We start from the raw sequence: 13,525 nt of genomic DNA, 5'->3' as shown, positions 1-13,525 counted from the left end.
TTATTGGCCAAGTGTGATTGGACACACAAGGAATTTGTCTTGGTGCATATGGTCTCAGTGTACATAAAAGAAAAGATACATTCATCAAGAATCAATAAGGTACAACAATTAATGGTAGTCATAGGGTACAAATAAGCAATCAGGAACAATCAATATCAGTATAAATTGTAAGGATACAAGCAATAAAATTACAGTCATAAGTGGAAGGAGATGGGTGATGGGAAGGATGAGAAGATTAATAGTAGTGCAGATTTAGTAAATAGTTTGACAATGTTGAGGGAATTATTTGTTTAGCAGAATGATGGCATTCAGGAAAAAAATGTTCTTGTGTCTAGTTGTTCTGATGTGCAGTGCTCTATAGCGTCATTTTGAGGGTAGGAGTTGAAACAGTTTATGTCCAGGATGTGAGGGATCTGTAAATATTTTCACAGCCCTCTTTTTGACCTGTGGAGTATACAGGTCCTCAATGGAAGGCAGGTTTGTAGCCATTGTTTTTTCTGCATTCTTTCTTTGGACTTCTTTCTTTGGATAGGAAGCCAATAAATGAAATGTGATTGGCCAGGGTGTTGGGATAAGTCAGGTAATGTTGAAGTTTCTCAATTCCATCTTGGTTCTGTCTTCCTTTATATATAGCACAGCATATAATGTTGCTATATGTACCTCCACAGCCTTTGATGGAAAGTTATTTTCCTTTCTGGATTTATTTGGCGTCAACATGGCCTCATGTCTTTTCAAACACATATGTCCAACTGAGCCAGTTCTTCTTTCCTCCTTCCCCTCTGATACTTCTCTCCAGCCGTTCCCTTTTGTGGCTGTTCCTCCTCTCAGACTGTCTAGTTTGGGTAAGTTCTCCTTTCAGGCTGGCTGCGCCTTGCAACATGTTTCACCTTGGCTTCATGACATGTATTATTTCACTTTTTCTGGCTCTACTAGTAGTAGCCTTCTGCTCTTCCCCAGCAGCATATTGGTTACCTTCCAACCAGAGGGGCTCAACTGCCGGCATCATATCTTTTTACCTTTTGGCACCGTCCATGGGGTTTTCATGGGAAAGATACTGGAGTGGGTTGCCATTTCCTTCTCCAGTCCAGCGGTCACCAACTGATGGTCCGTGGACCACTGCTGGTCCGCCAGAAAATTTTGGTGGTCCGCAGAAAATTATTCGCATTTTTAATATTGCACTAAACCAAGAGTCCTCAAACTATGGCCCTGGGCCAGATATGTGCAATGAACATTCGTGTTGCTGCAGAGAGTTTCCCTCTTTGGGGTCTTTTTGTGTGGGGGCAGAAATTCCGACTAGGGGTCTGCCTCGGCCTCCTGGTGCGGGGCTTTGGGCGAAGGCTGGAGGGAAGTGCCGCTGGTGGCGAAGAGCCGGAGGCCCTTGTTCCAGTGGGACTGCCTCATGGCCTGGAACTCAGCCCGCTGAGCCTCTAGGTGCCTGTATCTGGTCTTGCACTCCCACAAGTCGTTCCTCTGCTTGGAAAGCCTAGGCTCGTAGTCCTCAGTGAAGTGCTTCTGCTGCGTCTTCTTCTCGGGTCAGTTCCAATTTGAACTGAGCTGTTTTGTCAACTTTCTCGTGGTGGCTGCTTAGCTCCAACAACTGCTTCCTATTGGGGCCCTAAGGAGCCCGGGTGGGGAGGGGAGGAGGGGCTGGGAGGGGAGGGGCAAGTAGAGGCCGGTGAGGCGCCCCTCAATGTGAGTGACATTGAGTTGGTCACACCCACCCAGTCACATGACCACCTAGCCACACCCACCCACCCAGTCATTAGGCAGATCATATTAGTGGTCTGCGGGATTTAAAATTATGAATTTAGTGGTCCCTGAGGTCCGAAATGTTGGGGACCCCTGCTCCAGTGGATCACGTTTTGTCAGAGCTCTCTGCTATGACCTGTCCATCTTGGTGGCCCTCGTGGCATAGCTCATAATTTCATTGAGCTACCCAAGCCCCTTCACCACCACAAGGCAGTAATCCATGAAGGGGAGGTATTATATAATTATTTGTTATTACGGCTGTTAATTACTATACCTTCTATAATATTTTAACTTATCACATTTTGGAATACAGCACTTTGTTGATGTTTGCACCTTTTAAGTGTGAAAAAGGATCTCATATGCAATACAAGGAAAAAAAGTACATTTGTTGGTTGAACAAGTAATCCATTCGTGTACAAAAGTTCTTATTTTGTCCCTTTTTCTACTTTAATCAGAGTTATTACTGCTAAATATGTAACATCCTATATATACTGGTACTTCTTCACTTACGACACAATTGAGCCAAACATTTCTGTTGCTAAGTGAGACAAATGATTTTTGCCCCATTTTATGGCCTTTCTTGCCACAGTCGTTGAGTGAATCACTGCAGTTGTTATGTTGGTAACATGGTTGTTAAGTGACTCTGGCTTCCCCATTGACTTTGCTTCCCAGAAAGCTGCCAAAGGTGATCACATGATCGTGGGACGCTGTAACCGTCATAAATATGAGTCAGTTACCAAACCTCTGAATTTTGATCACATGACCTTGAGGATGCCGCAATGGTGGTAAGTGTAAAAAATGAGTCATAAGTCACTTTTTTCAGTGCCTTTGTAACTTGAACAGTCACAAACTGTTGTAAGTTGAGGACTACCTGTAGTTTGTTGAGTCACGGCTCTTGAGGTAAATAGAGCCAGTTTTTACTCCATTTCTAGGTAAACAGGAAGCAAGCTGACTTGCTGAGAATTGTAAAAACTCATCTGAAAAAAGAGTTGAGTCAGATAACCAAGAGGAAGGATCCATTCCAGAAAATTCATAATAATGTGGGGAATTTTTTTTTTCATCGGGCAAATACAATCCTGACCATAAAAGGGCATTTATTTTGTTTGGACTCTGGGAGTCATCTATTTTCTGGGTTAGCAAAACGTTCAATCCCAAAACTGCAAACAAATCTAAACAGAACCTCCTTGTCTCTAAACTTAACTGAGTGAGCGAGAAGTTGATAAAGCAAATTTGTCTTGGTATTCAGTTCTTGCAGCTTGTAGAGTTACTGAAAAGGAAAATACAACTAGAATTCCAAGCTGCACCAAGGGGAAGAAGTGAGAATTTACAATTTGGGAAGTCATACTAGACACAGAATGAAATTCAGGGTAAAGTCAATGCTGTGGTGAAATATAATTGTACGTAGGAACTAGATAGACTTTCGTATCACCAAGAGTACTCTTATATTTAATGGATTTACAAATATGCTTTGATTAATCCGATTTTCATTAGACCTCATTGCAGAGATCAGGATGATGACAAACAGGGACCAAAGTCGTATCTCCAAAATCAAGCTTTGAAACTCAAAATATTTTATCACCATAATTTACAATAGACATGAAACCAATTTCCCCCCAGCTGTGTTTTCGTTGTGCTGTCTCTTGTCGATTCAGCCTTCCCTCCTATTGCCTTTTGGTTGTATTTAGTTTAAGCTTCCATAATTCCCAGCCAATGTAAGTCATTTATTAGATCTGTAGTCTAACATCTGGAGGACACGGGGTTGAGGAAGGTTGCCTCTGTACTAATTGTAAGTTTAGTTTCTCAAGGCTATATATCCTGCTACTTCTTGGAACTCTTTTCATAAACTCAGAATTGTAGGCTTGGAAAACATCACGAAAGTTTCTCTGAAATTCTCTGCATCCCAAAAGGATTTTCTAAAAGGCAACTGGATTTCAAGCTTCTTGGATGAGAAGCAAAAGATTGTCAAAGGAAAAAAAATTCAGTTGCCATTTGGAAAAGCACCTTTGAGAACAACCATGACCTAGATGACTGAGAATCTCCGTAGATGAGACATCACAAAGATCATCAGTTCCAGCCTTCTGCAATTTGCAAAAAAACCCCAATCATTTGTGAGAAGTGGTTGTCCAATCTATATACTACTAAGCAAGGGTGAAATATAAAATTTGTTACTACCGGTTCTGTAGGCATGGCTTGGTGGTGGTGGTGGGGGTAATGTGACTGGGTGGGCGTGGCCAACTTTTTATTTTATTTTTAAAAGCATTTTTTCTATAACCTCTTCAGCTGAAGAGGTTGTAAAAAGATGCTTTTAAAAGCCTGTGATGATCAAGCAATTCAGTTGGGATCGCCAGAGGAAAAAAAAACTTTTAAAGGGTTCTGATGATCCCAGCTGAGCCGCGCGATTATCACAGGCTTTTTTTTTTTTTTACTTTTAAAAGCATTTTTTCGGGCGAAGAAAAAATGCTTTTAAAAGTAAAGAAAAACAAACCTCTGATGATCGTGCAACTCAGCTGGGACAGGGGGGCAGGGATTTTTGCTACCACTTCTCCAAACCACCCGCCGCCATCGCTACCGGATCGGGCAATCCGGTCGGAACCGGGAGCATTTCACCCCTCTACTAAGACTCTCATATCTAACTTTTCTAACTTTTAACTGGATGAAACAATATATCATAGAACAAAAGCTTTTAAACCAAGGTACCTCAAATGGGTTAACTTGTGGGATATGTCCAATATCTGGGACCTATGCAGTGGTGAGATTCGGCCGGTTCAGGCCAGTTAGGGTGAACTGGTTGTTAAATTGTAGGCTGGCCCCGCCCCGCCCCTTCCAGGAGTCCTGATGCATCCCATTTTTGCTCCCAGGAGGCTGCAGGGAGGCCTACTAGCCCAAAATGGGGCACAGGGGGTACGGCAGCCCCCCCCCCAGCAGCCCGTTTTTGCTCCCAGGAGGCTTCAAGGAGGCCTACTAGGCCCAAAACGGGGCACGGGAGGGCCGTGCATCCCTCCCCCCATGAGCAGTTTTTGCTCCCTTGAGGGTTCAGGAGGCTGAGTGCTGCCTGTCACACACCCAGCCACTCTGCTGCTAGGGCAGAGAACCAGTTGTTAAATTATTTGAATGCCACCACTGGACCCATGACTCTTGTGGAATTGAAATTTGGCAAATTTGATACCGTAAAACTCTTTATAATATAGAAATGATCATAAAGCATATGTGAATAATACAAAATGTTGTAAAGCATTTCTTGTGATCCATTTCCGAAGTCTGACTAGTATACATACAGTTCAGCATGGATTACTTTCAAGGCAGATACATCTCTGAAAATATCCCTGATTATTTTTTTTTTTCAAGTACATTGGAAGCCCTGCTATCCTTGAAGGCACTGAATCTGGTAAGGAAATATCTCTGGAGGGAAGGATGATGCAAAGGGTCACAGGTTGTCTAATCTCTTGTAAAAAATCTCTGGAGATGGGGAAATCCACAACGCCTGTAGGCGAACAAACACATCATCAGGAAGGTTTTTTTTTTCTATATTTAAACAAAATCTACATAGCTGAAACTTAACATCTCTTATTTCTGGTCTGAGTGTCTGTAACTATGTAGTTTCTTTATAATTTCCCTTTGTGTACTTGAACTAATTGTCTCCCCAAAGTGACAGGAATTTCCCACCTTATTTACAGTGAATTAATTAAGGAAATGTCTCTTGGTATGATTTTTAACATTTTTTTCCCCTGGGGTTTCTGCCACCTGAGCTAATATGGCATTTATGACAAAAGACAGGATAAGACGATGATGATGATGGCAACTCACTTTTTATTTCTTGATTGTTGAAATCTTTCTTCCCTTCATTTCTTGGCTTCCCCATTATCTCTCCAATGCAGTGAGCTGAATGATATCAGTCTGACTGATAAAATCTGGTTTCAAGTAGAATTAGTCACCTGTGCACTAATACTTGACTAGTATTAGTCAAATCTGGTTTCAAGTAGTATTAGTCACTTGTGCAAGTGGGAAATTGTGCAATTGTTGTCACCTTTCCGCCTGGCACAACTCTCAGTGTACTGTAGATTCTCCAGTCTTTCTGGGGAAATCTGCTTGCTCAACAGCAAATTCTCAAATTCTCTTGTGTAGATACTTTACAGAAAGACCTCAAGTTATGACTATCATGGAGCCTGCCATTACGTGATCAGTCTGATTTGACAACATTTCCGTGGTATTGTTAAGTGAATGCTGCGGTCATTAAATGAAAGCCACGGTTATTAAGCAATGGTTTGCTACGTATGCGGTTTGGCCAAAAACCAGAAGTAACTGCCGGTTTCCAGCAAAACCGTTGTAAAATACAGTCAGGTGACCACGGGATGCTGCAAAAGGCCATAAATGCATCTGTGTTGCTGAGCACCTGATATGCGGGTCAGGTGACTGTGGGAGGGCACTGGAACTTTGGATCTCAGCCGTAAATCCTCTTTTTGGGGTCCATCCAGTGATGGGATTCAAATAATTTAACAACCTGCCCTAATGACCAGCTGGGTTGGCATGGCACGGTGGTCATGTATGGGCGTGGCCAACTCAACATCACTCATATTATAACTCCTTAGCTGTTACAATGTAATAAGGGTTAACCAGAGAGACAGTTTCTGTAAGCAGGGCAATAAAGACTAAGCTAGAAACAACAGCAGAATGTTTCCTTCCTACCTGGGAAGGGTTAGCCTGTAAAGTGGGAAAAAACTAAGATTTCTTCCAACAACTGGTTCTCCGAACTGCTTAGAAAGTTAACAACCGGTTCATCTGAATAGGTGCAAACTGGCTGAATCCCACCACTGGGTCCATCATATCTTCAAACAGTTGCTAAGAGACCAGTCGTAAGTTGAGAACTACCTGTATTGCAGGCAAGAAAGAATCGAGCTGCCACAGAAGATACATCTATTGCAGAACACAGCAGTAACCACCTCTGTCTGTGCCTATGTGTGTTATCTGTGAGTGAGAGAAAGAGGGTGAATGTTTCAGGATTTAAGTCTTTCTTGACCTTTCTTTGGGTCATTTTCTTCAAGGACAGAGAAGGCAGCTGGAATTTATTGACATAATAATTCTCAACAGTCTGGGAAATACTGCTCCTTGTTCCATCAGCCTCACTTCTGTCAGTCTCTGGAGTCCGCACCTCACTCCCCGATGGCCCTGGCCCCACTTCAGCCTCTGATGCAGAGCCCTCATCCGGGCCTTCCCCAGCCTCCAGGACTGGCCCATGTTCTTCCTCAGCCTCATCGCTGTTTGACTCCGTTGCCAGCTCCGCAGGCTGCTAGCAGACCACAACAGTCTGAGCCTCATTGAGGCATGAGGGATTGTCTTGGGCTGCATATAAAATATATAATATACTTAATGTTTATAAATTACATATAATGTTAAAAGTTTACGATCTTATGGGGGTCACTGTATTTGCTACCCAGGGCCGCTTGGGGCCCATAGGCTGCGGATTGTACGTGCCTGTTCTAACGGTCTTTTTGATGTAGAATCCATGAAATGAAGTTGCCAAGGAAAGGTAGGGAGCTTGGCTAGTTATTTAGTTGCAGGTACTCCTTGACTTACGACTACAAATGAGCCCAAAATTTCTCTTGCTAAGGCAGTTGTGAGTTTTGCCCCATTTTATGACCTTTCTTCCCACAGTTGTTAAGTGATTCACTTCAATTGTTAAATTAGTAGCACGATTGTTAAATGAATCTGGCTTCCCAAAGATTTTGCTCGTCAGACGGTCACAAAAGGGGATCACATGACCCTGGGAGACTTATTGCCCAGTAGCCAAATTTTGATCATGTTACCGTGGGGCTCCTGCAATGATTGTAAGCATGAAAATGTCGCTCTTTTCAGTCCTGTTATAACTTTGAACAGTCACTAAATGAATGGTTATAAGTTGAAGGCTACCTGCCCTCCCTCTGAAATGCTGAAATTACTGCAGTTATTAGTGCTCTGTATGGAGATCCGGGCAAGAAGAGTCTGAGGCTAGGCTGAGTAAACACAATATGTTTATTGCTAACCAACAATAGCTAACAGAACAAGGCAACTTTGCTAAATCAATAGGGGGGCTGTGATTTCCCGCAGTTTGGCTGCTCGCGTCTTAGCCAATCAGCGGCGACCAGCAACGGCAGGCTTGGACTGAGTCGTAATCATGAGCAGGGGTCTCCAACCTTGGCAACTTTAAGCCTGGAGGACTTCAACTCCCAGAAGCTTTGCTGGCTGGGGATTCTGGGAGTTGAAGTCCTCCAGGCTTAAAGTTGCCAAGGTTGGAGACCTCTGCTCATGAGGATTTAAGAGTTAGTTAACAGGATTGTTCAGTGAATCTGGCTCCCCCATTGACTGCTTGTCAGACGGCACAAGGTGATCACATAACCCTGCAACCCACGTCAAAAAATACATGCCAGTTGCCAAATGTCTGAATTTTGATCACATGACCATGGGGTCACTCCAATGGTCGTAAGTGTGAAAAATGGTCATAAGGCACTTTTTTCAGTGCCGTGGTAACTTCGAACGGTCACTAAGTGGGAAGGGAGGACAGAGTCTTCTGTTCCAGGCCCCTTTTACATGATTCGTTCTTCCATGTTTCCAACCAGAGCGCCGTCATCAACGTTGGACTGTTGTGCAGTGCCTGAACTGTGGCCTAAGCAAGCGTTTCCTCAGTAACCCTGACTACAAGTTGTGGTCGGAGCAGCCTGAGGCATTGCTGGAGAACCAAACGCCAGCCGGTGCAGGCACCAAAGGTAAACCAATGCTGGGAAGTCTCTGAGAGAGAAGAGCTGCTAGGAACGGAGGAAAAAGGTCACATTTGCTTTGTGCCTGAAGGTCCCTCTTGAGCAGGGGTGTCAAACTCAAGGCCCATGGGCTAGATCCAGCTTGCGAGGTGCTTAAATCTGGCCCACAGGGCCGGCCGGGAAATAGCAAAGGACCAGCCCGCGGTGCCTCTGGCAGCCAAAATGCCAGCAGAATGCTGCAGGAGGCCGTCCAGGCCGAAAATGGGGCACGGGGGGTGGGGGGGCACATGAGCCCCTCCCAGTGCTCTTTTTTGGCCAGCAGTGTGCTGCAGAAAGCGTCTAGCCCATCTCACCCCCCCAGCTGGCCCGTGGAAGAGAACTGCAATGCTGATTTGTCCCTCGAAAAGAACCCAGTTTGACACCCCTGCTTTTGAGCAACCTTAGTTGCCTCACAGCTAAACCAGGGGTGAAATGCTCCCAGTTTGGACCGGATCACCTGATCCGGTAGCGATGGTGGCGGGTGGTTCGGAGAACTGGTAGCAAAAATCCCTGCCTCCCCGCCCCAGCTGAGCCGCCTGATCATCAGTGGGTTTTTGTTTTTTTTTACTTTTAAAAGCATTTTTTCTTCGGCCGAAAAAATGCTTTTAAAAGTTTTTTTAAAAGCCTCTGATGATTGCGCGGCTCAGCTGGGATCGTCAGAACCCTTTAAAAGCATTTTTCTACAACCTCTTCGGCCGAAGAGGTTGTAAAAAAAAAAAAAAGCTTTTAAAAGGCTCCTCTGGCGATCCCAGCTGAGTTGCCTCCACCCACCAAGCCATGCCCAATGAACCAGTAGTAACAAATTTTACATTTCACCCCTGAGCTAAACCCACCATATTGTTGCAACAGCAAGGGTTGTGGTGACCACAAATTTGAGGCAAATTTGATAGAGGGAAGGCCTTTTTAAAATTTATCCTATATTTGGTGGAGCATCAGAGTGTTCCTCTCTTTGTGGGAAATTTATTTTAGGACCTATTTATTTTCCTTGTTGATTTTCAGCAACTAGGCCTGGAAGGGGAGGGGAAAAACAGTTTGGTATCGTGGTTAAGGCACATTAAGGGGGAAAACTCTGATCTCGAGTCCGGTCTTAGGCCCAAAGCCAGCAGGATGTCCTTGGGCCGGTCATTCTCTCAGCCCTTGGAAGAAGAAGAAAACAAGGGGAAACTACTTCTGAAAAAACCTTGTCAGGAGAGAACTGCAAGATCTTGTCTGGTCGCAATGAGTCAGCAGTGACTCACACAAAAAAGTGTGGAAGGAATTCAGAAAATAAGTTTAGGGAGGACATGCAGCTTGATCTTAAGGGGCCCATTCCTACTGTCGATTAAGATTACGCTGTTCTCTGTCAACTATGTTTGCTAACTATATTGAATTTTATTTGCTGAAGGGTAGAAATGGAGAAAGAGAGCCAGTTTACTATACAGTACAGATAGTCCTCGACTTACAACCACCATTGAGCCCAAAATTTCTGTTGTTAAGTGAGTTTTGCCCCATTTTAAGACTTTTCTTGGCCCAGTTTCTAAGTGAATCACTGCACTTCGTAAGTTAGTAACCTGGTTGTTAAATGAATCTAGTTTCCCCATTGACTTTGCTTGTCACAAGGTTGCAAAAGGGGATCACATGACCCCGGGACACTGCAACCGTCATAAAGATGAACCAGTTGCTATGTGTCCACATTTTGATCACATGAACAAGGGGATGCTGCAAAGGTCGTAATTATGAAAAACGGCCATAAGTCACTTTTTTTTTATTTTAAACATAAAAAAGAAAACTCATCAAATCAATTTCATTACAATGTGCTGCATGCATGTTAACATATCTTCCTGTGCTTTCACAGAATAAATATCTCTTTCATACATATATCTTATATTTATCTTTTCTAACATATCTTTCCATCTAACCACTTATAAAACAAATCCCATATTTTATAATATTGCTTATCTTCTTGCTCTCTGATTTCAAATGTTAACTTACTCATCTGCACATTCCATCATTTTTCTAATTATTTCATCTTGCGAAGGTAATTTCTCATTTTTCCAATTTTTAGCAAACACAATCCTAGCTGCTGTAATAATGTTCACGATCAAATATTTTATGTCTCTGGTATATATCTCAGCATAAGTCACATTTTTCAGTGCCATTGTAAATTTGAATGGTCACTAAATGAGCTGTTGTGAGCCAAAGTAATAGGCTTAGACAAGAATGGGGGATATCTAGTCCCACTTTAGGCATGGAAACCACCTGGGTGATTTTGGGCCAGACCTTCCCTCTCTCTCTCAGCCCCAGGAAGAAGGTACTTGGCAAAAACGTTGCCAAGAAAAAAGGGTCCACGCAACCACAGTTGGTTTGAAGGACCATAACAACAATAAACGCACGATAGCTGAGGTGACTGTGTGGCTAATTATGAACATTCAGAAGCACTGATATTTGTAAGAGACAGCATTAGAAGATCTTGAAACTGGATTATAGGAAAACGGCCAAGAGATGTGATGATGTGATGTTTGAACCTCTAGAGCAGGGGTGGGGAACCATGGCCCTTCTATGACTTGTGGACTTCAACTCCCAGAATTCCTAAGCCAGCAAGTCCTAAAAAGGCCACGGTACCCCACCCAGCTCTAGAGATAGAGACCATTGTCCGTGAAGTGAAGTGGCGGCTCCTTAAGTGGCTCAGTGGCTAAGACGCTGAGCTTGTCAATCAGAAAGGTTGGCGGTTCGAACCCCTAGTATAGGTCTGTGTGAGCAGGGGGTTGGACTAGATGACCTCCAAGGTCCCTCCCAACTCTGTTACTGTTACTTCGAGATAAATTGGCCTAAGTACTTTTCCCCACATCTGTCCTATCTCCCTCCTCCTTCCCTCTCTCTCTCTTGCTAGTTTGATTTTGAATCCCAAATACTCAGAACAGCGTTGAACTTGGTTGAGTAGCTAAGCAAAGAATAAAGTTCTGGGTCGATTAAAATAAAACATGTGAAGACTGGCTAAAAGGGATGAAACTAAGGACAAAGTGTGGGTGCTTCCAGATGAGAGAGGTTGAGCCACAGAAAAGAAAATGAGATGAGGAACCAGAATTGCTATTCCTGCATCACAGTTGTAATATTTCTAGTCAGCATAAATGCCATTCAGCCATCCTGTATTATCCATAAAGTCCTGTCAAAAGAACGTAATTTTGCCGTAAACAAGTCCTAGATGGATCCAGGATCTGTGGTTCCTTGTTCTAGATTAGCCAGGGAAATCGTTAGAGTTGGAACTGGGAGGAAGGAGATAGAGAGAAGGGACAATTTGCATAGCATTAGGGCAGGAGAAGGGCAGGTAGCCATTTAGCAACTGGCATCCACAGACTTATCGTGAAACCTTCTCCTTGTGTCCCATTTTTAGGCCAGACCTCCAGTGCAGCACAAGAGCCACACAAAGCCTCCCAAATGGGAAAGGCAACAGTCCCGAGTTCCAGTCCGTGCAGCCGTCTTGCCTCTGAGGAGATCACAGCTGGCACCCAGTCAATAGGAGCAAAGAATGGGAAGTGACATCTGCCTTGGGATTGTTTCATTTTTGTAACCCAGGAGTGAATCACCTGCCTTGGATGGAAGAAGCCAGCAAGATGACATTCAGGACAAGAGAAAGTCGAGGAATTATACTTTCCAAAAGTTCAACTTGCTACTTGAAGAACTTCAATGAGTTGGTGGTCTTAATTTTAGGATAAACTTGGCATCTTTGCTGATCTAATCCCTTGGGTGTTTTATGCGTTTTTTTTTAAGCTTTAATATGACTATTTTTGACATGTTAAGTCTTTCCTATTTTTTGCTGTCCAATGCTGAAGTCATTTCTGGTGAGATGGGCAGCCATACATAATTTAATAAAGAAATATATATGCTGTACAACTAGAGCAGGGGTGTCAAACTCAAGGCTGGGGGGCCAGATCCGGCCCAAGGGGTGCTTAGATCTGGCCTGCGGGGCTGCCCTGGAAACAGTGAAGGACTGGCCTGCGGTGCCTCTGCCAGCAAAAATGGAGCTCGGGAGGGCCTCATTCGGGTCCTTCCGAGCTCCTTTTTTGCTGGCAGAGGGCTGCAGGAAGCTGTCGCAGCTGAAAACAGAGCTCAGGAGCCCATTTTCTCTGGCAGAGCACTCAGGCCCCCCCACAGGTGCCCCCGACACAAGTGAGGTCGAGTTGGCCACGCCTACCTTGGCTATGCCCACTCAAACACAACCCTGATGCAGCCCTCAATGAAATTGAGTTTGATACCCCGGAACTAAAGAAACAGAGGAACAGCCCACCCCCACGCTCTGGTCCTGAAAGTTGCTTCAGTGTAGCTTATTTGTGTTTTTTTTATTTGTTTGTTAAATGTATTTGACACGTATTTCACTATTCTACCACTGCTGTCTAAGAATGTGCCCCCTTTTCCACTTCTGTGACCGGAGAAATGCTTCTTTTCCAATGCTGCCAGTCCTGACTTCAGTTTCTGCCACTCTTTTATCTAGGTGCACCTCAGATCTGAAGCACCGCTGATGTTCCTGTCAGAAGAACTTAGTGAAAAGGTGACAAAAGAAAGTTTCAGCCTCATGTCACTTTTGTGTACCAGATAAATTACCAGAAACTGGAAGTAAATTTGTTTTTAAAACACGTGTACAGTACTTGCATTGTGCTTTCTAACAAGTGAGCTCAATTTATCTTTCTTTTCTGCTTAGGGGAAGTACTAAAGGTGTATATATAAAAGTGTATCTCATAGTTTAAAACTATGAGACTGTGAATCCTTCAAGGTCAGGAAAAAAAAACAATTATTGGAATTCTACTTTTGTCAGGTATTTGAACGCCTGCCAGTTTCCCTTTGCAGCCTCTTCTTCTGCCATACAGAACCAATGTGGGATTATTCTTTTATTTCTCTCCTTTCCCACGGCTGAGGTGTCGCATATTTTGATTTGCTAAAGGTTTTTGTACGGTGTTCCTTTGTCAATGTTATTTCTGCCATAGAAACTTGGAACAATTTTATTCACTTGAAGGGGATAGATAAGGATATCCAGG

At 43.7% G+C, this 13,525-nt stretch overlaps 1 protein-coding gene across 5 annotated transcripts in view; it reads left to right on the top strand.

Annotated features, from left to right (window-relative positions):
- The window catches only part of RPP21 (ribonuclease P/MRP subunit p21), a 100,211-nt gene extending 87,074 nt beyond the window's left edge, over positions 1-13,137 (top strand). For 4 of the 5 annotated variants that reach the window (XM_058169118.1, XM_058169119.1, XM_058169121.1 and 1 more), the window contains 2 exons: positions 8,340-8,486; positions 11,887-13,137. In XM_058169118.1, coding sequence (XP_058025101.1) covers positions 8,340-8,486; positions 11,887-12,032 — 293 coding nt within the window. In that variant the 3' untranslated portion in view covers positions 12,033-13,137. The remainder of the gene's footprint in view (positions 1-8,339; positions 8,487-11,886) is intronic. The other variant, XM_058169117.1, reaches the window with a different exon arrangement.
- Positions 13,138-13,525: the final 388 nt, after the last annotated feature.

Source organism: Ahaetulla prasina, chromosome 2 (assembly GCF_028640845.1).
Source record: "Ahaetulla prasina isolate Xishuangbanna chromosome 2, ASM2864084v1, whole genome shotgun sequence".
Classification (NCBI taxonomy): domain Eukaryota; kingdom Metazoa; phylum Chordata; class Lepidosauria; order Squamata; family Colubridae; genus Ahaetulla; species Ahaetulla prasina.
Note: the sequence above shows the minus strand (reverse complement) of the source record. Positions and strands in the feature narration are given on the sequence as shown.